The sequence below is a fragment of the Crinia signifera genome, chromosome 2 (assembly GCF_055691185.1).
Source record: "Crinia signifera chromosome 2, ASM5569118v1, whole genome shotgun sequence".
In the NCBI taxonomy this organism is placed as follows: Eukaryota; Metazoa; Chordata; class Amphibia; order Anura; family Myobatrachidae; genus Crinia; species Crinia signifera.
The window spans coordinates 334,967,248-334,993,603 of NC_139218.1; the positions used below are offsets into that span (position 1 = coordinate 334,967,248).

At 43.1% G+C, this 26,356-nt stretch overlaps 1 protein-coding gene across 3 annotated transcripts in view; it reads right to left on the reverse strand.

Annotated features, from left to right (window-relative positions):
* Nucleotides 1–2,472: 2,472 nt before the first annotated feature.
* PFKM (phosphofructokinase, muscle) overlaps nucleotides 2,473–26,356 on the reverse strand; it is an 85,015-nt gene continuing 61,131 nt past the window's right edge. For all 3 annotated transcript variants that reach the window (XM_083169490.1, XM_083169488.1, XM_083169489.1), the window contains exons 13-24: nucleotides 25,520–25,584; nucleotides 24,769–24,832; nucleotides 24,328–24,474; nucleotides 19,557–19,627; nucleotides 17,858–17,945; nucleotides 15,860–16,012; nucleotides 13,744–13,908; nucleotides 12,581–12,642; nucleotides 5,491–5,602; nucleotides 4,325–4,424; nucleotides 4,136–4,241; nucleotides 2,473–3,506 (exon numbers count right to left, since the gene is read on the reverse strand). In XM_083169490.1, the coding sequence (XP_083025616.1) occupies nucleotides 3,362–3,506; nucleotides 4,136–4,241; nucleotides 4,325–4,424; nucleotides 5,491–5,602; nucleotides 12,581–12,642; nucleotides 13,744–13,908; nucleotides 15,860–16,012; nucleotides 17,858–17,945; nucleotides 19,557–19,627; nucleotides 24,328–24,474; nucleotides 24,769–24,832; nucleotides 25,520–25,584 (1,278 nt within the window). In that variant the 3' untranslated portion in view covers nucleotides 2,473–3,361. The remainder of the gene's footprint in view (nucleotides 3,507–4,135; nucleotides 4,242–4,324; nucleotides 4,425–5,490; nucleotides 5,603–12,580; nucleotides 12,643–13,743; nucleotides 13,909–15,859; nucleotides 16,013–17,857; nucleotides 17,946–19,556; nucleotides 19,628–24,327; nucleotides 24,475–24,768; nucleotides 24,833–25,519; nucleotides 25,585–26,356) is intronic.

Here is a 26,356-nt window from a genome sequence, read left to right on the forward strand (position 1 = left end):
CTTTTGGGGTGTTGTTGTTTCTGTTTTGCTGCAAAAAATCAAAAAAAAAAAAAAAAATTTTTTGTATTTAATACAGTAACTAATGAGATCACATTGTGTGGTGTGATTTCGGACACATCCCCTGGAAATCTGTATTATACAGTTAAAACAGAAGTGTCAACTGTGGTCAAGGGTAATGGATACAGATTAAAAGTCACATCTTGCATATGGTATAATCACTAGCAGTCAGGTTCCCAAAGCTGCCTGCTGTCAACAGGTTTTGCTGTGGCATATAATACAGCAATAACATTTATTTGATATAGTCCCTTTTCTATAGAACAATGATTAATTCATAAAAGCAATGTTGATAGTAATGATGGGCACACTGTACGTGATGAATTTACCCAGCATCACTGTGGCAGATGGGACCCGGCGGGGATGACTGAGCCAAGACAGCGATCAGACTGCATTCCGCAAAATGGCCCTTGTTTGCAATGTCCTCCATCGTACTGCATGTACAGACAACGGAGGATACTGTTGCGTCACACGATAAAGTGGCAATCATTTACATGGCAAAACCAACCTTGTTTTGCTGGGCAAGTTATTGCTGCTTTAAAAATATGTGAACTCACACAAAGTCCTTCACTTTATTACATTCCCACCGTTGTTGTCATTTCACCAGTGATATGCTGTATGTTGCTTCAAAAAAAAAAAAAAATGTACTATCAAATATTTCCCATCATGTATAAATATTATTTTTTGGGTAAAAAAGAAAAAAACAACTCTTCTGATATGGTCAAAATATAATCTTCCAGGAGAGAATAATATGAATTAAATTAAATGAAATAATATATGTCTCAAAACTACAACAGGGAACACTTCAGTATTTCTAGGTCATGGAATCACATGAACATTAAAATGGATTTTGACTCCCTTCCCAGTTGTCGAGTTAGAGCACAAGGAAAAAGCCTGCGTGAATTATTTTCATGTGCTTTCAGGTTAATACAGGATTCCTTTAAAAATAGAAATACATAATAACGATGATACATTTGTAAAGTGTTATTCAGAATGTAACCTACAAATGACACTGGAAATGTGAATGAGCTAAAATAGAAGATTTCTGCGCACTGAATCCCCCTAATCAGACATCCCAGAAACCTGGCTAATACCAGTAAAGGGATTAGGACACGGCGATGCAGGGAAACACCACTAATGCCTGAGCAGAAGCTGTTACACAGGCTCAACCACAAATCTCTTTTCAGCATTACACAATTCTAGGAACTCTTGTGCCACCATTTAAACAAATGTTTGCTGATATTTCCCTGTTGGCTATAGTAAAGAAACATCAAAAGGGTGGAAACTATGAGCAAACACAAAGTGCTCTGTACACTTTTGCTAAGGGATTCTTGAAATTAAACAGCAAGGGTGAATTCTGCTGGGGCCCATTTATCAACAACCACAGATACCCCGTTCACACTGCAAAACACTTCTACGTGTGGTGTAAACAGGTCAACCCCGGCACCCCCGGGCTCACGCAGCAGGGATGGGGGGGGGGGGGGGGGGGTTGGGTTACGAGAAACCCCACCTGATATTTTTTTTTGCATTGCCATTTGATACGCCCTGAATGCTCAAAATGCCTCAATCAATGGGGAGGGGGTGGAACTAATAAAACATGATACTAAAGGGATTGGCCCCACCCCCTCCAGGAAGTCCCACGAATCACAGATTTTGGCAAGAGGTGCAGGGCTTAATCAATGGTGCCCGGTTCAGCCTGCAGATGCTGCTTCTGCTTGGTGAGTGAGGTGGGAAGTGTGTGTGTGTGTGTGTGTGTGTGTGTGTGAGACATACATGTGTGCTGTGTGTGTGTCTGTGAGAGTGTATGTATAACATGTGTGCTTTGTGTGTGTGTGTGTGTGTTCTATGTGTGTGTGTATAATGAAAGTGCCTATTTTACTAGTAATGTCTGCAAATTAGTTGATTGTAACTATACATTACCAATCTGTAACCCAAATTGGTCTGTGAAACCCAATATGTTGGATAACCTGATTATCTTCTATATTCTGATCACTTTTTGGTCAGAATCGGGGATCAGCGAATCCTACACAGTGTTGCGTACACGATCATCTGCAAAAGGCATTGTTGCCCTCATGGATTGTGGAACTATAGGCCTCAAACACCTGTAGAAAAGCACATTTGGAGGTGGAGAATACTATTCAAAGGAGCATGGATGGAAATGTTCCCTTATATCGAGAGTAAGAATAGCATTCTCCACCTCCAAATGTGCTTTTCTACTATTGAGGTGTAAGTGACACCTCGGAGTTAAACACTGGGCAGTATTTGCGCCATTTGCAATCACTGTATATATTGTATTTTTTCTCATAACATCTGTGTCTTATAAAGATTATGAATAAAGTTGAAAAAAAACAACAACATGTCAATGCAAAATGTTTCTATAACTATAAAGAGGAATATTTCGAAAAAATGAACAGAATCTGTGTTTGTCCTAATGTTTAATAAATATGAACTTATTAACGTACCAATATATATTTTCTTTACAACAATAACCCCCACCACAACCTTTGTTACTAAGGTTACTTGGAACACATTGCTACTAACGTAGCTCACATATTGTCAGTGAAAACATCAATAGATATTATGGGGAACATGTGGGCATGGGTTCAACCTTTATGATCACAGACTGTTATTTGTGCTTTTGCAAGGTACAACGAGATGAACACTGGAGTTTCATAAGTGCTACAATGTTTGTTTGCTTCAATGATGTGTGTTTTAGGCCACATAAAAGTGGAAACTAAAAGTAATCTAATCAGTGTTTTTTAGACCTGCCATCTTGAAGACCCAACACTGCATAGAATCTGGATCCCATTCCAAGATCAAATCCAGAAGAAGCAGTGATTCATTATGCCGCTAATATTCCAAAATGGCCGCTATTATGCCAAGCAGTAAATATTCACTGTTATGTGTTTTAGGGTCTTATTTTTGTACTCGCCGCTCTACACTATAGAAAGCTTTAGCATGCTGAGCAAAATACTATAAAGGGTAAGACTGTAACTCTAAATACACATCACAAAATTAAGATATACCCGTCGCCTATACATGGAGGCACCATTTTGTGGGCTCATCCAGTATTCTTTAGAGTACATCATAGCAATGCAATAGAACCCAGGCAAAACACTGATGCATGAGATATTTTAAAATGCCTCACTGATGTCACTTGTTTCTAGCAAACTGACAGGCTACATAGTCTAGATATTATTTCCTGTCACAAAATGTCTGCCTTCACTGTGTACAGGCAACAGGTACACCTAATATGTGACTATAATACTGGAAAGGCCCTCAGTGCCATTTGCACCTTTCTGCAAACTTAGATATTGGATTCCACAGATTTCTTTCTGGTGATGTGTTCCAAATGTGCGGTTTCCGAGGTGTCCAGGTTGATGTTGTATTTTGCCAGAATCTTGAGGATGGGACGAAGTTTTAACCACCACTGCTGGATTGGTAAACGATGTCTAGAAAACAGGGAAGGACATTTTTTTTTAATATAATGCAATTTGCATATCATATACCCAGGTGGATAAGGGGACCCACGTGCAATCGCTATGCGGGCCCTTCCCTTATTAAAAAATCTGGCATCAAAGTCCCTTCTATATAATATAGTACAAAGATTATACATATATTGTTGGGGATATGGTCACTAGGTCTACAAGCACTAGGTCTACAAGCATTAGGTCTACACCTTTAGGTCGAAGTGCATGAAGGACTACATAAATGTAGTTTGACATGCAGGAAGGTTAACATGACTAAAGGTCGACATGGGTTAGGTCAACATGTCATTAGGTCAAAATGGGGAAGGTCAACATGGGGTTCCCCCCCCCCATTGCAGACAGGCAGTATCTCATCCACTACCATACACTAGGGCGTGTCAGGAGAATAAAATAGTTTGGGCCAAAAAAAGTAAAAAACACCATATCAACCTTTTGACTGTCGACCTTCTCCATGTCAATCTAATGCTTGTGTCGACCTAACCCACGTCAACCTTACTGCATGTCGACCTAGTTGCTGTCTGTCCAATGATCCATACCCCATTGTTGTAATAATACATATACATTTGTGATCGTAAAAGTGTGGAAAAACATACTCAAAATCTGTTTCTTTTTTAAGATCCACCAGTGGCTGGAAAACGAGACTTCTTTTGCGCATTCCAAGTAAACAGGCTGAATCGGCTGTATTTGCAAATATGCGACCTAAAACACAGGATAACATGTTATCAGGCATCCTTCTGAATGGGGCCTTAATTAAGCAAGGTGCATTTCTATGAAATACTTACCATGCCTAGAACATTCCTTTATTTTTGTGGTCATCCACAGTACAGCTTTAGCCCCCATTTTTGTACCAAAGTTCCTGTCGAAAGGTGTTGGGGTACCTCCCTGAAACAAGGAAAACCGCCAGTTACAGGAAGTCAGGCCTGTTATCATCTCTGTCCCGGCACAATGATTGCAAGTCTGCCACTGCAGTAGTCTTGTGAGAGCTCTGCAGTCTATATGGAAACTATTGTGTGCAGAACACCACACGGCATAGTGCCCCATTTATCTCAACCCTTTGTGCATCCTTCCTGCATAGCATGACGCAAGTACAGTGCCAATAAATGTCCTAATAAAACAAACAACAATCTAAGAAAATCCATGAAAGTTACTTATGATATTTTGTAAATACAGGTTGAGTATCCCGTATCCAAAATGCTCGGGACCAGGAGAATTTTGGATAACGGATTATTCCGTATTTCGGAATATTTTAATATTTCAATTATGTATTTTGAAGTATCTTGCATGTATGCTATATAAACACATAAAATACACACAAATATATTTTATTACCACATCAAATACACACAAATATTTTATTTGTTCAAAAAAAAAGGTTTCAAAACATGAAACAAAATTTGTGTACTATCTCAGATATTGAATTTGAATGCCAAGCAATCATTGTCTTGTACATATATAGTAACAGTTACATATCATGTCACCAGTAGTGCTGTTACAAATGTCCCCAGTGAGTTTTTAGCAAAAAAAATATTTTTTTTTTCACTTTCTGGAATGTCTGGTTTTCGGAATAATTCGGATAACGGATACTCGGATACGGGATACTCAACCTGTAATTCACTATGAAAAAATAACCAATTAGAACCTTAATATGAAGTGCTTTGTACTGTATGAAAGGGTGTGTTAGGCACTTTCTGAGGGCTGACACACCAGGCTGATGAGGGCAGCTGATTCTATATTTTAGTGGTTTTTTTTATTATTACCACTTATTTTTTTTAACTAGTTAACAGCCTGTCAAAATGACGGCTACTGCAATGTACTTTCACTTTGAGCTGTGACAGTTTTGAGCCCACAAAGGCTAAATGCTAAAGGCATAATACAGATCCTCACTATACAGTATTACTGTACAGTAATGTAGCTATGGACAAAATGCATAGGGGACATATTTCTTTACCTGCTGCATGTGACCCAGAACATTTTTCCTGCAGTCAAAGATTCCTTTTCCTTCCTCTGAATACAAATTAAATATAAAATCTGTGGAGTAGTTTTCACTGCACTTTTCATTCCTAAAATATCAGAAATAAAAAAGAGGATTTTGGTACTTACCGGTAAATCCATTTCTCTGAGATCAGCAGGGACCACTGGAATCACTTCGGGTATTAGAGCTGAGAATGCTGGGAGCTAGGCACTTCTTAATATTAATTAGGGGATACTGGCTCCTCCCCTCTAAGACCCACAATCCCCCAGTGAGGAAATTGGCCCACCAGAGGAAAGGGTTACAGAAAAACATAAAAAATCATAACCATACATACCACACGCAGGTATCGGACCGGGCTGCAACAGCAACCACAACAGGCAGAATCCAGCAGCCGGGCGGGTGTCCAGTGGTCCCTGCTGATCTCAGAGAAATGGATTTACCGGTAAGTACCGAAATCCTCTTTTCTCTGACATGCAGCAGGGACCACTGGAATCACTTTGGGAAGGTTCCAAAGACCAAGCCCCGGGAGGGAGAGTGCTGAGGATTCTGCAGAACCAGACGACCGAAAGTCGAAGCCGAAGCGGCAAAGGTATCGAACTGGTAAAATTTTACAAACGTGTTCTGAGACGACCAAGTGGCCGCTCTGCACAGCTGAGAGATAGAAGCCCCTCTCTCAGCGGCCCACGACGTACTCACCGATCTGGTAGAGTGCGCCGTCAAGGAGACAGGGGGCACCTGTCCCGCCTGAAGATAAGCACTACGGATCGTCCACTTGATCCATCGTGCAATTGTCTGTTTAGACGCAGGCCACCCCCTGCGGAAAGCGTCATAGAGCACAAATAAGGAATCCGATTTGCGAATAGACCTGGTTCTATTGACGTAAATCCGAAGAGCCCTGACCACGTCCAAAGAGGATTGTTCCGGAGAATCTCCCTGGAAAGCCGGCACCACAATAGGCTGGTTAATGTGGTATGAGGATACCACCTTCGGAAGGAACCCGGCCCGGGTACGCAGTTCTGCTCTGTCCTCGTGGAAAATTAAATACGGAGGCTTACAGGACAGAGCACTCAGCTCCGAAACCCGGGGAGCTGAGGCCAGGGCTAGCAAAAGCACTGTCTTCCAGCACAAGAACTTCAGTTCCACCCTATCCAGTGGCTCAAAGGTCTCAGACCTCAAAAAGGCCAGTACCAAATCCAGATCCCAAGGAGCTGTGGGAGGTACGAAGGGAGGCTGGACCCGAAGAACCCCCTGAAAGAATGTTTGCACCTCAGGCATGAGGGCCAATCTTTTCTGAAAGAGGACGGACAGGGCTGAGACCTGGACCTTAAGCAAACCCAGTCTCAGACCACCGTCCAACCCTCTCTGTAAGAACAACAGAAGGCGGGACAACCTGAAGACCCGGAATGGCCAGCCCCTAGACTCGCACCAGCCCGCATATGAGCGCCATATTCTGTGATAATGCGCTGCTGAGGCGGGCTTTCGGGCCCTTAACATCGTAGGAATTACAGCTCTTGGAATTCCCTTCTCCCGCAAGACCTCGGTCTCAACAGCAACGCCGTCAAATGCAGCTGTGGCAGATTCTGATGAAAAAAGGGTCCTTGTAGAAGAAGATCCGGTCTGAGGGGCAACCGAACTGGCTCGTCTGCCAGTAACTTCTGGATGTCTGAGAACCACGTTCTGCGAGGCCACCAGGGCGCTATGAGAATAGCCTGCACTGGTTCCCTCTTGAGTCTCTTCAGTACCTGGCCCAGAAGTGGAAGTGGAGGGAACAGATAGACAAATCTGAACTCCCACGGCGTTGACAGAGCGTCTGCCGCTATGGCCTGAGGGTCTCTTGTACGTGCCACGTATGCTGGTAGCTGATGGTTCTTCCGAGACGCCATCAGGTCCACCTCGGGAACTCCCCATCTGTCGGTGAGCTCTCGAAACACCTCGGGGTTGAGAGACCACTCGCCTGGGTGTAGGTCCTCCCTGCTGAGGAAATCGGCCTCTAGATTTTCCCGACCTGGAAGGAATACCGCCAGCAGAATTACTCCTGACCGTTCCGCCCACTGAAGGATCTTCCTTACCTCCTTCATGGCCATGCTGCTTCTCGTGCCGCCCTGCCTGTTCACATAGGCGACTGCCGTGGCATTGTCCGATCCTATTTTTACGTTTTGACCCTGAAGGAATTCCTGAGCCTCCAGCAGAGCATTGTATATGGCTCTGATCTCCAAGACATTGATGGACAAGTGACTTTCCTGCAGGTCCCACCTGCCCTGGAGACAGAGGTGAAGCACTACGGCACCCCAGCCGCGGAGGCTTGCGTCCGTCGTCAACACAATCCAGTCCTGGACTGCAAACCGACGACCCTCTATCAAGTTCCTCCTGTGTCGCCACCACAGTAGTGAATGTCTCGCCTCGGCCGACAAGTGGAACCTTCTGTGAAGATTAAGGTGCGAGCCCGCACCCTTCCTGAGAAGATCCACTGAAACGGTCTTGAGTGGAAACGTCCCCACGTCAGAGCTGGGAAAGCTGCCACCATCTTCCCTAGAAGCTGCGTGCACAGGTGAAGGCTGATCTTCTGTGGCAGTAAGATCCTCTGAACCAAGAGCAAGATCGCCTGGATCTTGTCCTCCGGCAGGTAGATTCTCAGAGCCTCTGTGTCTAGCCAAAGACCTAGAAACAAGATCCTCCTGGATGGGACTAGAGAGGATTTCTTGAAATTCATTATCCACCCCAGGCTGGTGAGCGTCTGAGTAGTTAACCTCGCCTGACTCTCCAGTAACTCCCTCGTTGGGGCCTTGATTAGGAGATCGTCCAAATAGGGGATTATGGTCACCCCCTGACATCTGAGGTATGCGATGGCCACTGATAGAGTTTTGGTGAATACTCTGGGCGCTGACGATAATCCGAAGGGCAGAGCCCTGAACTGAAAATGATCCCGACCGATGGCAAAACGGAGAAAGGCCTGGTGAGAAATCCAAATCGGGATGTGTAGGTAAGCATCTTTGATATCCAAGGATATCATGTACTCCCCTGGCTCCAACGAGGCAATCACTGAGTGGATTGATTCCATCTTGAATGGTTGATAAGAGACTAACAGATTCAAAGGCTTCAGGTTGAGAATGGGCCTGACTGACCCATCCGGCTTGGGGACTACAAAGAGGGTTGAGTAGTACCCTGTGTTCCTCTGAGCTGCTGGGACCGGCATGATGACCTGAGCCTCCAGCAAGATCCGAATGGCCTCTAGCAGGCTCGTTCTCTTTTCCTGAGCTGTTGGTAGAGCCGTAGTGAAGAACCGTACCAGAGGAGTGGAATCGAACTGAATTCGGTACCCCTCTGAAACTACCCTGCGAACCCAAGGATCCTCCGACAGGGAGAACCATTGGGTTCTGAAGGCCAACAGACGGGCACCTACCGGTAAAATATTGACGGAAGCTGGTAAACCGTCATGCCACCGGCTTCTGCTGGGGCTTAGGGTCCTGGACTCTTGGAGCAGCCTGGGGACGGGCTCTGGCCCTGGAACCTCTGGACGACTGGAAGCCTCTTCCTCTGCCCCGAAAGGGGCGCTGGGTCCGAAAGGACTGAAAGGACGGACCTGCGAACTGTCGCCTAGGAGGGGGAGGAGCTGCAGACGGTAGGAAGGCCGACTTTCCCCCCGTCGCCTGTGAGATCCATTTATCTAATTCAGGCCCGAAGAGGATGTCCCCAGAAAAGGGAAGTCCCTCCACAGCCCTTTTAGATTCCGCATCCGCCTGCCAAGAGCGAAGCCAGAGAGCTCGCCGCGCAGAAATGGCGCTAGCTGAGATTCTAGAAGAAATTAAGGATACATCCTTAGCAGCCTCTCCTAAGAACATAGCCGACTCCTTAATGTGTTCGGCTAGGCGGCGTAGCTCCTCCATAGGTATACCGGCTTCCAACCCCTCAATGATTAACTCCGCCCATTTGACATTTGCCCTATTTACCCAGGCCGAAACTATAGCCGGTCTGAGTTGAGTCCCTGCTGCTACATAAATGGCCTTGAGGGTAGCCTCCATCTTTCTATCTGAAGGATCTTTCAAGGCTGAAGCCCCAGGGACTGGCAGTGTCGTCTTCTTGGACAGCCGGGAAACTGAGGTGTCCACAGGCGGTGGTGTTTCCCACTTGCTTAGAGCGGCTGGCTCAAAGGGATACAGAGAAGGAAAACCTATAAGCGTTCCCTGAAGACTCATCTCTTCAGGCAAGCTTATCAAATTCCAGAACCAGTCATAGAACCTTGCGTTCTGGTGGAATCGATGCAATAAAGAATACAGTATCTATCCTTATGTATCAATGCCTATTTCCCTATAGATTGTAAGTTTGCGAGCAGGGCCCTCCTACATTTTGACTGTCTGTAAATACCCTGTTTTGTTTCACTGTCTGCTATTGTAAAGCGCAACGGAATATGCTGCGCTATATAAGAAACTGTTAATAATAATAATAATAAGGAAAACGTCTGGGAATCTGGAACCGTTTGTCCGGGTTCTTCCATGCTGCCACAAGCTGATCCTGATTTGGACAGGGAAAGACCACTGACGTTTTCTGAACCCCGCCAAACAGATCAAACTCCTGCGGCTCTGGTCTAGGATCCTCCGGTAAACGAAGCACCTCCTTTACTGCCATAATAAGAGCCTCTATACCTAAAGGTGTCGGCTCTCCCTCAGGAATGGCATCCTGAACCTCTTCCCATTCACCATCTTCCATTTCATGAAATGGATCCTGTTCCTCATCTAAATCATCCTCCACAATAAGAGCCTGATAAGGTCGCTTATTGGTGGATGTAGAGGCCCTCTCTGGTCTGCTCATGGAGCTAGCTAACCCCTCCACAGACCTTGCTAGGGCTGTAGCCCACGAAGGCTCAGCTCTGCGAGCCAGCGCCAACTCAGAAGTGAGCTTGGACATAGTACCTACCAAGGTTGAGGCCCACTGGGGCGCCTGAGACCCCGCCAGTGATGCAGATTCAGCACCTGAACATGACTGACAAACAGTGGCATTTCCCTCAGCTGTGTATTGAGAAAACTTTGCTGTACAAACAGTACAAGCAAAAACCTTCTGAGAGGCTTTGGACTTGCCCGTCATGATCCCTGCTCGCCCGGTCCAATAACAGCGCGCGATACAGGCTTACACACACACACACACTGAGTACAGATACACCTCTCACAAACCAAAAACCTCAGGGTTCTGTGAGACCTGGAGGAGAATGAGCCCTGTTAACACCAAGACCAATACAGCGCAAAACACTGTGTCAGTAATAAACTTTTTTCAGAGCCTTCTAAGCTGCAGTCACCTGTGAACAGGAAAGAGTCAGCCTTACTGTGTATCTGCGTAATGGCCGTGCCATGCCCGCCTCCGTTGAATAGCGAGTCCCCTCTCCCTCTTACCTAGCCAGCCTGTACAGACCTGACAGCGTCCAGAGCCACCCGCTTGCTAGCGCTCCTCCGTGTAATGCCTTCGGCACTTAGTTTTGCCGAGTGGGACCTGTACACGAGGACGCGCCGTCCGCAAGATGGCGGCGCCTCACAACGCTGCAAAGGAACAACGCACAGCGCGGCAGACGGAGAGCAGGGGACGGCGTGTGGAAAGTGCGCTCAGCGCATTACTCACCACCGGAGGCTTCCACTTCGTGACTGGCGTCCCCTTTGCTGGAGGGGCGGCAGGAACACGGAACCCGTGCAGGCAGGCACCTTTAACGAGGTCCTGACTGACGACCTGGATATCCAGGGGCGCTGAATGCCCGGACCCACACCTTTGAATAGGTGGGGAAGGGATTCACAATAGCTACCAAGAGAAAAGTACTCTTGTAAAAAAATAGAGCAAAAAGCTTGAAAAATGTGCAGGAGCAGAAAAAACTGTGACCTAACTCCCTGGCACAATTTTCTCACTGGGGGATTGTGGGTCTTAGAGGGGAGGAGCCAGTATCCCCTAATTAATATTAAGAAGTGCCTAGCTCCCAGCATTCCCAGCTCTAATACCCGAAGTGATTCCAGTGGTCCCTGCTGCATGTCAGAGAAATAGAATTTCCCAGTTTATAAACACAACTACAGAATGCACATTAGGGAGATTGGAGAAGTACCATGATACTCTTGTGTAGTAAATGTAGGAGAATTCCTCTATCACTTCAATGAAATGTGTCACACTGAGGCTTATGCTTCACATCTTAAGGAACCATAAACCTCCAGGTCTGAAACCGGCAGGTCCCAAATAAAACTCCAATAACAGAAGTCACCAATAGATGGTTTCTCCAGTCGAATAATGTCAAGGTAAAATTGAAAACATACTTACTCTGTCACTGCCTGTTGGCCAATATTAATTTTTACCTGGAAAATGTATTTCTGTGACATCAATGAACCACATACTGTATGCAAAGCCTACCCAAAAAAGACTGCTGAGTGAGCAAAGTATTGCATACACATGAAAGAGTGCAGACAGAGAACAGGTGTGTTTTTAAAATATATGTTTATAGTATGTCTCTTGGACTTGGGGGGGGAGTTCACACATAACCCTTTGTCAAGCTGTCATCATTACAATCCAGACAGTTGATGGTTTTGTGTAATTTAATTGGCTGTTTTTTCTCTCTCTACAAGGATTGCTTTACATCTCCCTATATCTAAGTATTTTGGAACCATCTTTCACTCAGTTGGTAGCGATCATGACTGGTGTTGCAAGTTATTTTTCTTCTACAACCTTTCCATCTCTGTCCCACTTAACTCTGCCTCTCCTGAACCTGGCATCTGTCTTTCTATCTCCTCTTTGCCCCCCTCCCAGTCTGTCTCACTACCCCATATCTCTGTTGCGCAGGGTGATAGATGTAGGGTGCCTGTACCAAGCGTGGATAGGTCAGGTCTCTCTCCTCCATCTCATCTCTTGTAGCCACTGAGAGCTCTGAGGTGGAGCAGCCCCCCCCTTCCCCCAATCTCTACTGTGTAACATCTAGACAGGCGATAAATACAGCTTACACCACAGGTAATGTAGAAGCTCTGTAGTACTCTACATGTGTTGTAACATTTGTGCAACTTGTACTATTTTGTATTTCTATATTAATTATTTGCTTCAAAAGATAACATACCTTAAAATTAAACCTCTTTTCACTGTTGTCTTCATTTTTTCTGTAAGATGGTCAACATTTATCTGACAAAAAGAAAATAATAATAATTTTAGCACTAACCATGTGTCATATTGACATGCAAATAAAATGATCTTTTTAGACAATAATGTGAATGTTCTACTGTTGTATAGTTCATTTTAAAAAGAAACAAAATATTATTTATCTCAACTGTTAATAGGACACCACTGAAAAATATACTGTATCATTTTGGCTAGAGCAAAAACAGGTGAGATATAAAAAACAAAAGAGAACTAAAAATGGCTGCTCAATAGGGCATATTGAAGGTTTTGAGGCTTATCCCGTTAAGTGTTCATTTATTTCTTCATGCGGGTTGCCAAATTTTCAGGCAGACAAGTTTTCTTTGCTAAACAATTGTCCACAAGAAAATTAGCTGTACTGATTTCTATAGGAATTGTCACATATTTTTTCTTGCAGACCTAGAGCAGGATTATTGTATGGTTGGGACATGTGTTTTAAGCATCACAGGGTTTATTTTTTATTTTTTTTTAATTGGGCTCAAATGATCCTAAAAACAACTTTTTCAACTTTAACTGCTATATTTTGGAAAATTGTAAAAGATGTATTCATCTCCGTGCTTGTCTAGGTAAGCAGCTCATGTATATGCAATATTGGTATAATGGTTAAAAAACAGGCACAATTAGCGCTAGTTTTTTAACTATTAAGCTATATTTTTTAGCATGCAGAAGAACTTAATGATCTACTACATACAAGATGAGTATATGGCTCTAATGGTGTGTACACACGGTCAGATGTGCCTTAAGATACTATCCACAATCCGATCAGATCGGATCGGAATCAGATCGCAAGGCACATCCGATTTGCATACAAGTCTGACTATATAGTGCAGATCTGCACTATATAGTCAAGGCAGACAAGACTTTCTGCCTTGCGATACGTGAACGCGCATCAGAATCGGATCGGGATCGCAAGGGTTAAAACCCTTGCGATCTGCATCTGATTCCGATCCGATGTTGACTATATCGTCAACATCGGAAGGCAAAAAGTACCGTGTGTACACACCATAAGAGTTGAAAAAATAAGGCAAATTTAATTTAAAACCAAAACTCATTGTAAACAATTGCCAAGTCGGATATTAGGCTTACCTGCAAATCGTGTATATTAAATTGCTCTTCATAAATGTAAGCAGCATCTGCACCAGCAGCAAAGCCTGCCATAGTAGCTAAGTATCCACAGTAACCTCCCATAGTCTCAATGATGAACACTCTCCTCTTTGTCCCCGCAGCGGACTGTTTGATTCGGTCACATGTCTATATAGGCATAAAATAAATGGGTTTATATAAGAAAATATTCTGCACAGTGAGATGTTACAAATGTCTGCTTCACATGTAAGGTGGAAAGAGCAAAGGTTTCTATTTGGGCTTGAGCAGATTTTAAATAAAATAAAATCAGCATTAAATGCCCTGATAGCGGGAGCCACAACGGTGTTAACCCATTAGTCCAGGAACTTTTTCCCAGGAATATTAAGCTGGTGAAAAAAGTGTTTGTAATTGAAAAGTCTCCAGCATTAAAACTTGAGGCTACCACCTATGTTCTCCAGTGGTAAGAATCCACCCTTAGTATTTAAAAGTTTATGTACAGATGGGTGCAAAGGGGGCGTGTCCGCGAAAACAGATTGTCCATCTGCGGCCGGGATCGCGACAATCCACGTCCGTTATCGGCAGAACGGACCCGACAGCTACTAAAGTCGGACTTGTTCTGCCGTGATCCCTCTTCAATGCTGTCGGTAAAGATAATAATGAACATCTTATTTGCATCACTTTGGGGGGTATTCAATGTGCCACCGCTATTCCCGACGGGGGGGAATAGCGGCAGCACATTGAATACCCCCCATAGTGATGCAAATAAGATGTACATTATTTCTGCCAAAAAAAAAAGGCTGCCCGACCTTAGCTGCCTGACTCACGCCACGTAGCTAACAGTGCATTGCGTATTGAGGCTAGACGAAGGAGGACACTTACATTTTCTGGGAGATTAATTTAGCAGATTCAGTTATGCTAAATGTATCCCTATGAATTGGGACACTACAGTATATTGTTATAGACATATAGGGGGAAATTTACTAAAGGAAATGTGTAAAAAATAGGTGTAAAAATAGGTGTATTTGTACCCAGAAATACACTTATTTTTGACATTTTCTATCCCGAAAATACGGCAATTCGTATTGATGTGCTTTCAATACGAATTGCCATATTTTCGGGATAGAAAATGTCAAAAATAAGTGTATTTCTGGGTACAAATACACCTATTTTTACACCTATTTTTTACACATTTCCATTAGTAAATTTCCCCCATATTTTCAAGCAGTCAATTACAGGCTGCACGTAGATCCAAAGGTTCAGCACTTCATCGCCATATATAGTTGGGATAAGAATGTGCTAAAAGACCATTGATAGACAACTTGCAGTTTGGGGGCTGCACTGGGTGGCCCTCTTACCTACCCAATGGTACAGTAGGAGCACATCTCATCTATCTTGCTGAGGCCATGGCTCAGGATGGCTAGCCATGGCTATCCTTTTGTTCTCACATGCAATACAATACATAGAACAATAGAGTAGGGGATTAGCAGAGTAATCCAATTACTCACTTAAACCTATTATAGAGATAGATCGCAGTGGCTCCCACTGTAAGTTAAATTATTACTCATCTCATCAAATGAAGGAGGCAATTATCTGTAATAGCATATTAGTAGGACTTTAAAAAAACATTACAAGCATTAAGCATATGACCAGAAAGAATCAGGATGCCCCTATGCTGCCTAATGCCCATCACTGCACTAGACAGAAGGGCGTAGAACACAGTGGGTAGTGCCAATTGTCACATCATGATGCAGGCACCGGTTATATATGACCATACCAAACATTCTCTATAAACATTTGCCCACCCGTATTTCTTAGGTAAAAGTATGGAAGGAACATCAATGCAGCTTAAGCCCTCTTTAAAAAACAAAACAAAAAAGGTAAGTATAAATCAAGGGGTCCAATCTATGTCATAACAAAGAGACATTTGAGGCAAAGAGATCCATAAAATATTTATCATCTAGAACCTTTGCACCATTGCTTGTACAGGGTACAATGCATCCCTCTAATGACAACTACTGCCACTCTGGAGGAGGCAGAAACCTATAGAAGAGTTTTGCTCCTGTGCGGAGGTTTCCCACTCTCCTGACTTCCCATCATAAAGAAAAATGGAAATACTTACTGTGGTAATCGTGTTAAGAGCTGTATCAGCACCAATGCTGAAATCAGATCCAGGGACATTGTTAGAAACAGTGGCTGGAATAACAACAATGGGAATACACAGCTCCTCAAACTTGGCACGTCCTTCCATCAGTTCTAGGCTGCCTGTGAAAGCCTGCAGGAAACAAAATGTCACTACACAGGTATATACAAAGAGGTCTACAGGGTGCAGAATGAAGTGAGGTAGTGACATCTTTTGTACAGGACTTAACGATTTACACAACTAATTACTCCATGGTTACATTTATTTGTTGGCACATGTACAGAGATACTGGGGGAAATTTACTAAGATGTAAGTTGTATTTTACATGGGATGTTGCTTTAGGCAACCAATCAGAAACTACTTCTCATTTTTTTAGCACCTTCTAGAAGATAATAGATAGTATCTGATTTGTTGCCCATAGCAGCATCCCATGTGAAATACAACTCACATCTTAGTAAATTTCCCCCACTGTATATAATCGGGTGTTGTATAACACACCGACAGTCGGGATTCCGACAGTCATTAGCCCAACGTTGGAATCCCGACTGCCGGCCGAAACCTCATAGAAGTTTACTCAATGAGTTTACCTCATAGAGTAAACTTCTATGAGGTTTCGGCCGGTGTGTGCGGACCAGAGACTGTAGTCTGGGATTATTTATTTCTATTAGTTAGTTGCTAGGGGAGCAGAGGGTTCCTCTGCCGAGTACAGACGGAGGACACGGAGGGAAGAGAAATCTTCTATGGGCCTGAACTCATGATCGTGTGATCCAGGGTCTGCATAAGAACCATTGAGATTCACCTTTGGAGAAGAGGAGACGCCATTTACCCCTAAGGGAGGTGTGGTAGATAAGATCTGTTTGAGCGCTGGTGTTGAGGATCGACCCCCAATTTGTATCTTTGGATACTCACTTTTATGCTGTCTTGAATTTACCGCCATTGGGAAAGGCGGACTGGGGATTGGACTTCACACTAGCAGCTCCATTTGAACTTTGTAAAATTGCGCAAGACTGTGTTTTGGTTGGAAGTTAAAAATTTGTGTGAGCATTTTCACAGTAACTCTCAGGTTACTAAGGATGGCCAGGAAATTCACTCTGCTGACTCCAGTGCAGCTAAGGACTGTTTTTGACATGACCAGAAAACAGGGCTGACGTGCCTCGGTTTTCTGTACCTCTGTTTGATGCTGTCCCCATGTCCAGGGCTGCCAAGAGGATCTCTGGGCTCTTGGAAAATAGAGGGGGTGTGGCCACTTGTGGGGGCAAGGCATCTGTGAGGGGCATGGACGCGCCCCCGTGAACTGAAGAAAAAAAAACACATAGAGATCACAGGCTGCCGCTGTCTCTCTGCCCAGCTCAGCAAACTGACTGAGCAGCGTGTGCTGAGCTGGGGAGAGAGGCTGTGCTGGTGCGGCAGCCTGTCTTTTGTACTCCCACTGCCAGCTCCCTACAACAGGGGGAGTGGCCCCCAGGCCCCTCAAGCAGACCTAGGCCTGGGTAAGAAGTACCAACAACCCCTCTAAACGACACTGCCCACGTCAGCAGCATGTCAATGATGCTGGAGTTTTGGGTGCACTGCGAGCGACATCGACACACGGGGAAGAGGTACTCTAACAAAACCTTTTTTTGTAGCTAAAGCTGTCCCTTTATTGGCTATGGAACGGAAGGCACAAAATTTCAGTTTGCAGGGGGGCGCCAGACACCCTAACACCAGCCCTGTTTGGAGTGAAACTGAGCTATGGTTATATGTGCATGTGTATAGTAACGCAGCTTCAGTTGGCCTATTATAATTCCTATGCAACCTTTCTATAGATATCTTTATGAAGACCAGAAGTAATACATGAAAATGATTTACTTAAAATAAACATAAACTGTAAATATATATATATATGGACAAAGGATAGTTCAACACTGAATGTAACTTAAAATAAAATCCATTTTCTTTAGCAGATTCAGTTTTATTAGAACACTACCCCAGACTTACCTCAAAACCTCCAATAACAATCAGCCCGTGTATGTTAAAGTTGCTAATATTGGCACTGATCTCTTCTAAGTATTTCTTAGGCAGCAACCTATGTTGGAAAGTAGAAATATGTTCATTAATTAAAGACAATGACTTCCTGATGCTGCAGGCCCATCACCATGACAGTATGATAACCAGACCAGGGCCGTCTTAACATTGGCAGGGGCCCTGAGAGAATTCAGCCAATCAGCATCCGGCCAGTCTTTTCAAAATCAGCAGTATTTCCCGCCCCACAAACAGCGCTACAAGCTTCCAGCCGCTGCTGTCTTTCCCATTGGGATGGGCCCCTAGAATCCTTGGGACCCTGCCCATTAAGCCCATTGGGAAAGACAGCACTGCATCAGACACCAGCTGGCAATATGGTTGGCCAATAAGCAAAGTATAAAAATTGCATTTCTATTTTACACATTTATGCAATTTTTTTTACTCGCTGATAGTGTGTGGCTTCTATATGGCATTGGCATCACCTCCTACACTTCCCATAATAGGCCCTTGAACATTTGTAGCTCCAGGCTCATTAGGCCCTTAATCCGGCCCTGAGTGTGGCAATGCAGCATTACAATAGTACATTTTAGAAATGCTTTTTTTCTTGAAGACCACTTGAAGCAAAAACAAAATATATGATAAGTAAGAGTGACATATCTGAAATGACATCTGCCTATGTAATTCTGCACATATAGACTACAAATATGAGATTTTTACTGTGTGCCCCTATTAAAGTAACTAGATCCGTAACTAGATCCCTAACTATTTCCCGTCTGGGACACAAATTATGTCTGCAAAACATTGACCAGCTTGTAACAGGGCCATCTTAACGCATGCGCTTATTGGGCAGGTGACCTAGGGCCCCACCATTCTAGGGGCCTTTTAGTAGGTATTAGCTGGTGCCTCTGGCGTTTCTTGCGAGGTTAGTAGAGATTGCTGCTCGACTGATTTGGTTGTGAATTACACAAAATCAAAATGAGAGCTTTTGGGAAACATTCTCTACCTGCTGTAAGCATGCTATTTGCTGGACGGCTGAAGGTTTTAATTTGTTTTTACTTAAGTAGGGGCCCCAGTGCATTGCTTTGCCAAGACAGCCCTGGCTTGTACTGAACAACAACAAAATATTTATATAAACACACACCTTGACCTACAGATTTATAATGCTTTTTTAATTACTAAGAAATTAGGTACTTCTGAAAACTGTCAAATACATAATCCAGTAAACTCTTCTGTAATGTGATGATCACCAGGAACCACTCAAAATATATTACTCTAAAACTGAGGTGGTCAATATCTAATAGGAGAACTGATTGTTGTGACAACTCAGGGGCCAATGTTTTATAGAATTTGGGAGCGAATCATTGTAACTTTACCAAGTTTCAAAGACTATGACAACTTTCCTTTCCCATTCCAGTTAATACACTAATTATGTTGGTCAATCAAAAAGCTTCTGACTGGATGGGTGATTTCACCTCAAGATCGTAAGTTCTTTTTAGTTACTGAGACATATACAAATATTAGTTTTTCGGGGGCAACATGTAATTATGGCATGAGATCCATTAGAAGTTATGTTCATCAACTAGTGTAGGTTAGGTAATGTCTAGATGTTTGGAGTAACCAAAAATGATGCAGTTTGAATAAAACACAACGCCACGCCCCCCCAGCAGTGTATCACCTTTTGGTTCCAAGCCGTGAGCCTCCTTGTCCTGTCCATCCACCAACACCGCCCCAACCAATTTCTTCAATCTAGCATGGTGAAAATGTGAAAATTCAGAAAAACAAATTAAACTTCTAGATCTGCAGGGTTTTAGACTATACATTAACAAATTAAAATTATTTCATGCATATTACAGTGACCTTTCTTATCCTAAACAAAAAAAATTCTGTCGATTGCCAAACATATAAATTAAAATGTAGTTATATTTTGAACGCCGTATTTCTGCCCTGCTTGTCGGTCCAACTTTACAAATAAAAAAATGCAGAAAAAGTTAACAAACAAAAATACCTTGAACAAGAAACATTTTTCTAAATGAGAAATAAAAATTGGCCTCACAGATTTGTCAGAAGTTATGGCTACAGAGGAGGGGCTGCAGCGCAGTCCAAAATTCAAACCACACCAACTGCCAGCGATGTTTGGCAGTGGTTAGAGTAGCAGTTGGTGTGGATCCCAGATTGGAATTTGCGCTGCAGCCTCACCTCCGGAATCGCCACTGTTGGTCAGTCATGGTTTGTTGGAAATATGGCAGATGTACTCTTAACTTTTACAAAGGGCTTGGATGCTGCCTTGTCCCTGTCTCCATGACAGTTATAAAACAATTTCATCTGTGTCTACTTTTAATTAACTAATGCACTGGGATGTTCTATGGTATTTGAAAGTTAATTTTTCTTGATGAATATTGTGTATACACATTTAAAGTAATAATATTATTTTTTTTTTAATATAAGCTGGTTTCTTGTTCCATATTTCTTTTTCATATAACAATTTAAAAATAAATTGTAAAAATAAAGAGTAAAAGAGAGTAAAGGGAATATTTTATCTCTGTACATGTAATTAATGAAATAGTGTACCGTACAATCTTGACGAAAAATGGTTCAGTTATGCCCCACAAACAAGACCACCTCTTTTCATTCTCCTGTTTGAAAGAGGACTCTGGGTTAAATGTATGAAGCAGTGATAAGGGAAGAGAAGTAAGCCAGAGGAGAAGTGGTCCATTGCAACCAATCAGCTGCTCTGTATAATTTTATATTATGCAAATTATTGATGTTACTACAGTACTGATTGGTAGCCATGGGCCACTTCTACTCTGGCTCACTTCTCCTCCCTTATCACTGCTTCATACATCTACCCCTCAGCTCCAGTTGTGCTGCCTGTTTTTTTGTAAACTATCTTGTACTGCCGACACACTACAGATGTGTCCTCATTTGTGTAGCCTACACCTAGCCTCAATACACCACACAGCATGAGATGTCTGGCTCTGCAGAAAAAGCAATGGATGCATAATTTGATAAGCAATGGAATCTATATACAGAACAGAACTTGTATTGGAAAAAAAAGCTAATTTGCTACATTGTATACAGATTGAGAGTCCATGGCACTCCGATATAAAGGTGCCCATACACTACTGCAATGTATCACAGCAGTGTATGGGCCATCCCTTAAGCCAAGGCGGCAGGATCGCATGTGATACATCACATGTGGCCCTTTCACATGCGAGGTATCGTGTGCGTTCGGGATCCCTGCCACCGGGGGGGGGGGGGGGGTGTTGTAGTTTTCGCGGGCAGCAGGTCTGACCTTTGGCTCAGTCCCAGTGTGCAGGGGACTTTGCATCGGACCCAAGAGGGACATCAAACACTTCCGATTTGGCCTAGTTTCTCAACCTAATCTGGCAGGATTGGGTAAAATCGTCAAAAAGGGACAAGTGTATGGGCACCTTAAGTGTTGCTTATCAAATTATTCAGCACAGTTTCCTGTTGTGTCCTAGCAGCTATGATGCATTTGTAATGAAAGAAAGGCCCAATGCTAGTAGAGTCTCACTGGACCTGGTGCAAAAAAAAATTAGCCTAACTGCAGCAATGCTGTGAGGACACATCTGTATTTTATGTTGAGCAGAAGTCAAGTTTGTGAAGTGAGAAGACATTTAACCTGCCATGCAGAATATGTGATAAATCTGCCCAGCTCTTGATAAAGAGCTTATTTGCCATAAGTTTGATTATTGTGGATGCATTGTCATTGCACTTATCTATGCATTTTGTTTCATTTATGTTTTTGCAGATTTTCTACAGTAAAACATTTTGATTATGAACATTATTAGCCTGTAATATTTACATCGGCTGCTCTCACTACACATTACAGTCTGCGACAGCTGTTCTTGGAATGTAAAGTGCTGGTTTTAAGTAGGCGAGCACAACTGTAAACCTGATTCTTGGTATTTGGTGGCAGCTGTTGCAGGTTATAATTATTTTAAATAATGACCAAAAGAATAACAAACTAATAAAATAAATGGTTTTCTGATAAGAAAAAAAAATCTGTTGATTTTTGTAAAATTGAGGTGTGTTTACAAAAGTAGTGAATAACAGAAAATTCATTGAAAAAATTACTAGATGATTTTGAATGGAAATTAGTATTAGTCAAAACAAATCTCTGAACTGTTAAAAATCTGCTTGTTTAAAAAGGACCCATGCATACAAATATGATAATTCATTTTGTAAGGTATTGGTTTTGTTATTTATCAGTAGATTTGCATAATCAATAATAATTGAATTGAATCTAATAACATACTATTGTCTACAAATTAACTAACCTTCTCAGAGTTCCCAGATGCTAAATGTATGATCCAAAAGATAGAGGTTATTATTCTGACAATTCTACATTACATAGATTTAATTGTCAGTGAACTGTATGATCTATAAAATAGGATCTGGCTACATTGTATGATATATAAAATAGGACACTTCTAGATAAATGCTTTTAATTACTTGGTCAATACAAAATCTATATGAGAAGATAATTGAATACTGAAAAAATACTACTAAACACTAATAAAATCTCAAGTAAAAAAATAAAATATTCTACCACAAGGTGCCCCCCCCCCCCCAAATACATATCACATCATTTATTTATTTATGAGAGCTGTGGGTTTCTTAGTAGTCCAATCCAGAGGTGGCTCCTACCTATGCGGAGGAGGAGCTTTGCTGTCCCACCCTCTGCTGCCGCACTCCTGGTACCGGTCCCTATCGCTGCTGACCGCCGGTTTTGGACGCTGCCGCGGCGCAGGTGCAGCAGCCCACAGAGGCATATTCAGGGTCCCGGGTCTGGCACATGCGCAGTATTGTCCTCGTACTGCACATGTGCAGAACCGTTTTTTTATGCAGCAGCCCATATAGAGGCGTCCTGAAGGGAGGGAACACATCCCAATAGGACTGCCATGGTGACTGGCAGGTTGGACTTTCAATAGGAAGTCACTGCCAGCCACATTGAAGCCAGGGGAGTCTCACATACTGCATCTGGCTTCACTTGGGCAGAGAACAGTGGCAGATTTTACCTGGAGGGGCTGTAGCCCTGCAGCCCATAGGTAAAAACCCCGACCTGGTCCCATCACCTAAATATTCACTGCTACCAAAAGCATAATCAAGGCTTTGTTCTGTATGTAGAAGTGGGGAATGGTGACAGGTTCCCAGTGTCTCTTCTCGTGGGGAGTAATTATCATGGTCAGACAACTAATTACATTCACTGGAGAAGATCTGGGTACTATCTTGCTTATATTTTATTATGTGTGTATTTAAAACATAAAATATCAATATTAAGTCATATATACAGTAAGGTAAATGAACACGATCTACATGTGACGATAAATAGGACACCAAATGATTTAGCATCTTTAGGAGAGCCTGAAATGTGTGTGTCAGTATCATCCTGTGCGCAACCAACATTATTTATGCTGGCGTGGGCTAGTCTGTTGTTCATTTTCTTCCAGGACTCATAGACCAAGATATTCTTATGTCACGTCTGGGAAGATCCTCATTATACTGATTACAAGTCCCAGCATGAAAGCATCTCTTGATATATGTGTGTAAATATGGTGTGCATTCCAAGGTTCCTTCCCCCCTTATGCCGATTTGTATATTTACTATGATCTTTTACTATGTTTAAAAGTACTAGCCCTACTTTCACTGCTGGATTTTAATTGCATGGTCATTATGTATCATGTATACAGTGATCGATTGTCAACATTTGCAGAAGTGGTGCGAGCAGAAATCTTACAAAACTATCTCTTCAATGCTATTTTGTGCCCTAGCGCAGCACAATCCACATCATGGAGGGGGGCACTTTAGTAGAATGCCAGTACTTGTGATTAAACACCCGTGAGTACCGTCATTCTCCGACATAACATTGTGCTGACTTGAATATACCTGAGAGGGCCCTCCCGACGCTATTGAGTGCGATGAGAAAAATCAATCCCTTTGTCTCTTATTCCCCTCACTCACTCTTCTGCCCCCCATTGTAGTAACAATGGTGGTGGTGGATGGGGGGCAGGCCCTTTAAAGATTCTGCTATGGGGCCCACAAAGTATTAGTTAAGTGTGTGACTGTGACTTCCACTGGGAGTGAGAGTTCCGGTGAGTGTTCACTCCCTATTCCTAACCTTTACCCCTCCGCCTAGTACCCAACCCTACTGTCCTGCAGCCTAACCCTAATGTTGACATTCTGACAACGTTAACATAACGAGAATGCAGATATGGTATTTGGACATTTTAGCAATGCTGACATCATAATTGTGTCAAAATTATAAATGTCAACATAGCTACAATTTTAAAACATTTCATTTTAGGCCTCCATCAAACTTTTGTGATGTAAGACAGAAAAAGGAATAAAATCATCAGTTTTTCAAATGTTGTAAATTGACTTGAATTTGTTAATATAAAAAAAACAGAACATAGTAAAAGTACCTGTCCTTTGGCAAGACCTTCAAAGCCATCGTGTACAGCAAACATCCTGTGACCTTGTATAATGCCAATCCTGACAGTGGACCTCACGGCGGCATTCATGCCGGCTGCGGGGGCTCCGACATTCAGCACAGCCAGGTTATAGCCACTCTGTAAGTAATGAGAAAAGTCACTGCGGCAGTAATAAACGTGACATATTCCTCTTCCAGGTAATTGTCCTTTCCAGCAGACTCTATGAATAGCAAGGTATAAGTTACAATTTAGGTAGTGCACGTTAGAAGCAGCAGACCAGTGCAATCATCATTCAATAGAAATAAAGGAGACGTATAAAAACCTCTTCCATGGAGATCTAAACCCATACATGATGGTCTCCATGTTCACACCTAATCCTCTAATTACTGTCAGCTTTTAGCATCTAATAATATACGGACAAGTGCTACTCACCTTTGTAGAAGGTGGTCTTATGTGAGCAAGGGTCCGGTAAACATTCCAATTGTTTTCAAAACTCCTGCAAAAACAAAGGAATATAATTAGATGAGCCATGCACAGTATAGTACAGTGGTTCCCAAACTGTGTGCCGTGGGACACTTGAAGGGAGTCTTGGATTGGTGGTCCAGGACCAACTTAAATTATTTAGGGTCAATGTAAAAGGCTAATGCTGGCCACACGGGTGTGGTATAATACACCGACAGTCGGGATTCCGACAGTCATTACTCAGAGGTCGGAATCCCGACTGCACAGCGGGGGGAGCGCAATGCAGCCCCTTGCGGGCTCGCTGCGCGCGCCACCTATTTTATTCTCCCTCTATGGGGGTCGTGGACCCCACGAGGGAGCAGTCGGGATTCCGACGTCGGAGTAATGACTGTCGGAATCGCGACTGTCGGCCACACATCAGACCAACTTTCCTCCAACCAACCATCCAGCTAGTTGGTTGGAATGAAAATCTGGTACTGTATGGTATTGCATGGCGAGTGGCAGAGCTACAGTGATGAAATTCGTGTCATTTGCTCACATGGGGGGGGGTTTAGATTGTGGGAGGCTGCCAAGGACCCTGATATATACTGTAGTGCCTAGAGTTACAAAACCATCAATAAGTACCAAAAACCAAACCATAAAAATATATTTATAGGTCTACTGGTTACAGTATTTACATTTTTCGCACCTATTTATTACAGGATGTTTGCAAACATATTACCTTCCTCTTAGCTTAACAGCATCATTGAATCGTTTCTCATCCATAGCTTGTGTCACCTCCTTGGTCTGAGAAGAGAAGGAAAACATTACAATAATCATTAGCTCATTGCAGATTATATCTTGCTCTATTAGTACAGATTTGGAATCGCCCATTTTGTAGCCTGAAGTGACCACATAGGGCCTTCTTCTCAGCGCCAGATTAATGCCTACATGGGCCTGGAGCGGAAATCTATGAATGGCTTATTCAGGATGGATTACAGGCACTATGGGCCTAGCAATGAAAATAATCAAGGGCTGAAGAAGAGTTCATAAAAAAAATGATGCAAATAAAGTCTCTCACTTACAATGGTTCCACTTGGGTGATGTAACAAGATTTTTGGAGCTTACACCGTATGTAATTCAGCCCGGACAGCTGTGAAGTTTTGTCAGCTGCAATAATGGAGATTTAGCGGCTCCGGGGTGGGGAAAGCATGAAATAGCCGGTATTCTTGTTGTACGGCAATTGCCGCGGCGGGTGTTGTAATATTGACAGGCACCACCTGATGCCCAGGCGGCAAGAGCCCTGTGCGATGCCGGTACTCCACAAGTAAGAGAGCCGCACAGTCAGTGTTCAGTGCGGTAAGCTGGCTGACACGCCGTTGGTAGGTGAAGACCAGACAGAAAGTTTGGTAGTGACGTCAACGCGTTTCGTTTCCGTATGGAAATTTTTTCAGGTATATTATATATTATATCTTATGAACTTACATGAAGTAATGTCAGATCTCCAGCACTTATTTCTCTGCTCTCTAGACACAGAGACCTGAGGAAACCAGCCAAGAATCACAGGAGATCCGAGACG